This window comes from Triticum aestivum, unplaced genomic scaffold (genome assembly GCF_018294505.1).
Source record: "Triticum aestivum cultivar Chinese Spring unplaced genomic scaffold, IWGSC CS RefSeq v2.1 scaffold255472, whole genome shotgun sequence".
Taxonomy (NCBI): Eukaryota; Viridiplantae; Streptophyta; class Magnoliopsida; order Poales; family Poaceae; genus Triticum; species Triticum aestivum.
The window spans coordinates 4,595-7,566 of NW_025233923.1; the positions used below are offsets into that span (position 1 = coordinate 4,595).

General features: G+C 53.9%; 1 protein-coding gene across 1 annotated transcript; it reads left to right on the forward strand.

Moving 5' to 3' along the window:
• The first annotated feature begins 1,538 nt into the window (after positions 1 to 1,538).
• On the forward strand, positions 1,539 to 2,315 carry LOC123176118 (transmembrane protein 45A-like). Its single transcript, XM_044590496.1, has one exon. It carries the CDS (start codon positions 1,539 to 1,541, stop codon positions 2,313 to 2,315), a length of 777 nt encoding a protein of 258 aa, XP_044446431.1.
• The last annotated feature ends 657 nt before the right edge of the window (positions 2,316 to 2,972 follow it).

The window sequence follows — 2,972 nt, forward strand, 5'->3', positions numbered from 1 at the left end:
ATAAGATTTTAATGAGATGCCTAAAAGCAACGTATTACCCAGACTAGCTTTTTGCAACTAGGTGGTTGTTGCGATTTCTCCCACTGCAACAACTGGTGTGTTGTGGGATCTTAATCTGGATCTCCTCGAGAGTAGCCACCACCCATGCTCCTCCAAAGCACCCCCGATGCGCCACTACTGACGCCGGCGAGCACCCCAGTCACGCCACCACCAAGCACCCCAACTATGCCATCGCTGACATCGGCGAGCACGCGCTCCACCGCCGCGGTCGTCGGCCGCATCCACCACTGTCAACCCTCTCTCCTCCTTCCTCTTCTCCCCACAATCCAACCGCGCCGCAGCGAGCACCCCTGCTGCGCTGCCGTTGAAGCAGGCGAGAGCACGCTCCGCCGTCATGGTTGTCGGCTGTTTCCACCACCCGCCCGCCCTCTCTGCTCACCCCTCTTCTCGATCGACGGCGCCCGCACCTGTTGCTCCCGGGTGATGAAGAAGACGACCTCCGCTCGACACCGATGATGCAGGGTGCCGTCCACTTCTGCAACATCACTGCTGTTGCGAAAAACAACTGTGCAACAAGACCGTGGTTGCAAAAAGATCACAACAAGACCTCGTTGCAAAAAGAAAACCACAACAATACCTTCGTTGCAAAAAAATATTCCGCTACACATCCTCTGTTGCAAAAACATTCTGCAACACAACCTCGGTTGCATAAAAATTCTACAACACAAACTCTGTTACAAATGTTTCTGCAACAAGGTCTTTATTGCAAAGTAGAGAAAAGAAGTTCACCTGCTAGATCTATGTCAGATCCGACGGCTCTCGAGGCGGCAGATCTTTTAAAAAAGGGTCCCAATAATTGCCACACGTGTGGGCGTTAAGGAATCTGCCCACACATTCTGTGTGGTGCCTAAGAGGACCAGCCCACACGTCTGTGTGTGGGCAAAGCAACTAGCGCCCACACGCCTCTTTTTTCCCTCCCGGTCCCTCTTACACACGTGCGTGTGGGCGAAATAGATAACGCCCACACGTCCAGTACGTCAGGCCTCGTACCTCGTGATCCCGCACGCCTCACGTGACACTTTACCGCGCGCCCCGCAGTTGCCATGGGCCGGACCCTCGTCCATGTTCGTTTAAGTGCAGTTGCCATGTCGCTGAACTACGGTTGCTATGTCGGACAACTACAGTTGCCATGTTTGCTCAACTGCAATTGCCATCTCAGGTCAAAGTTCCAGATTACCATTTTTTGGACAACTACAGCTGTTGCCATGTGTGGTCTAGTCTACTGCAGTTGCTATGATTTCAAAACTTTAGAAGTTGCCACCTACTAACACTAGGCAGTTGCCATGTAGCGCTAAAAAAAAGGCATGGCAAAAAACATGTTCGGGTAAAAGAGAGAGTTGCCATGTGCTCACAAGCACGCTAGGGCCAAAGGCGTACTAACAAATTCCAACACACCTCTCTTTCCTCTCGACAGAACTTCTTGTAGCTTAGCTTGCTCTCCTCGGCTTTTCTATCACAAATAAAAAAGGACGGCGTCCATGGGGGACTTCGTGGGGCACGCGCTGCCGGGCTCGCTGCTGCTGGTGGTGGGCCTGTGGCGGGTGTGGGCGTCCATCGCGCGCTTCGCCACCGACCCACCAGCGTTCCGCGTCCGCGTCTGCAGCTCCTTCTCTGCGGGGCCGCGGCTCCTGGAACTGTACGTGGTGACGGGAGGAGCCTTCCTGGACATGTGCATGGAGCTGTTCTACTCCAACCCGCTCCGCATCCTCACCGGCCGCGGGGTTGACCCGGCGCACCTCAACGGCGGCCTCGAGCACGCCGGCATGCTCCTCATGTTCTTCCTCTTCGGCGCGCTCGCGCTCCTCTCCCACAAGACGAGGTCAGTCAGTCATCTGCCGCTGTCGGACGCCGCGCTTAGCCTGGTGTTTGCATGCGCTTTCACGTCCGAGTTCCTCCTCTTCTACTTCCACTCCACCACCCAAGTCGGCTTGGAGGCCTACTACCACCGCCTCCTACTCCTCATCGGCCTCTGCATCGCCGCCATCGTCCTCGGCGCGCTCCTGCCAGCCAGCTTCCCGGCCGACCTAGGCACCGGCGTACTCATCGCGGTGCAGGGCCTGTGGTTCTTCCAGACTGGGTTCACGCTGTACGGTCCTACGCTCCCCGCTGGTTGCGCCCGCAGCTTCGACGCCCCTGGAGCCGACGCCCACGTCGAGTGCCGCGACGGTCCCGCGCTGGAGCGCGCCGAGCACCTGGCAATCTTCCAGCTTTTCGGGCTCGTGTTCCTCGCGTTCGTGTACGTGCTCGGGTGCTAGGCCGTGGCCGCGGCGAGGTTCGGGCACCAGGACCTGACGACTACGAACGACATGCACATCGACGTCGGGGGGATTGAATGCCGCCGCTGAGGGACGCAAGATCTAGTGGGTGCTGCTGCTGCTGCTGCTCTTCTTCTTCTTGGATTTGGTATAGGAAAGTAAGTACTACATGCCAGAAATGAACGGGCTTTTCAAGAGAATCTCAGCATCTGAATGGTAATATACGATTAGGCTGGTTGTAATGGGGAGTATCATATACTAGTATCGTGCATATGATACTAGTATATGATACTACCTCCCTAATGCATAGTATCATATATTAGTATCATGTAGTACTCTATTTATTGCCATGCATGACACAAGGTAGCTTAGCATTTAATATGATACGGTATCATGATATGATACTACATCCTCTCTTTCTTCATTTAATACTATGACACCTCATCAAAATTGCCTAGTTGACATGCATGATACTACCTATGATACTACCATTACGACCAGCCTTACGATATTTAATTACTCGGCTGGAGCTAAATAAATTTGTTAGTACCTCACTCATTCACCCATAAGACTGGAGAACATTGTTGGTAATTCTTTTTGTTTCTCTTGTCCATAAGCTCCTTCGCTTGGCTGTGTGCACCTTGTCCACCATCCTGG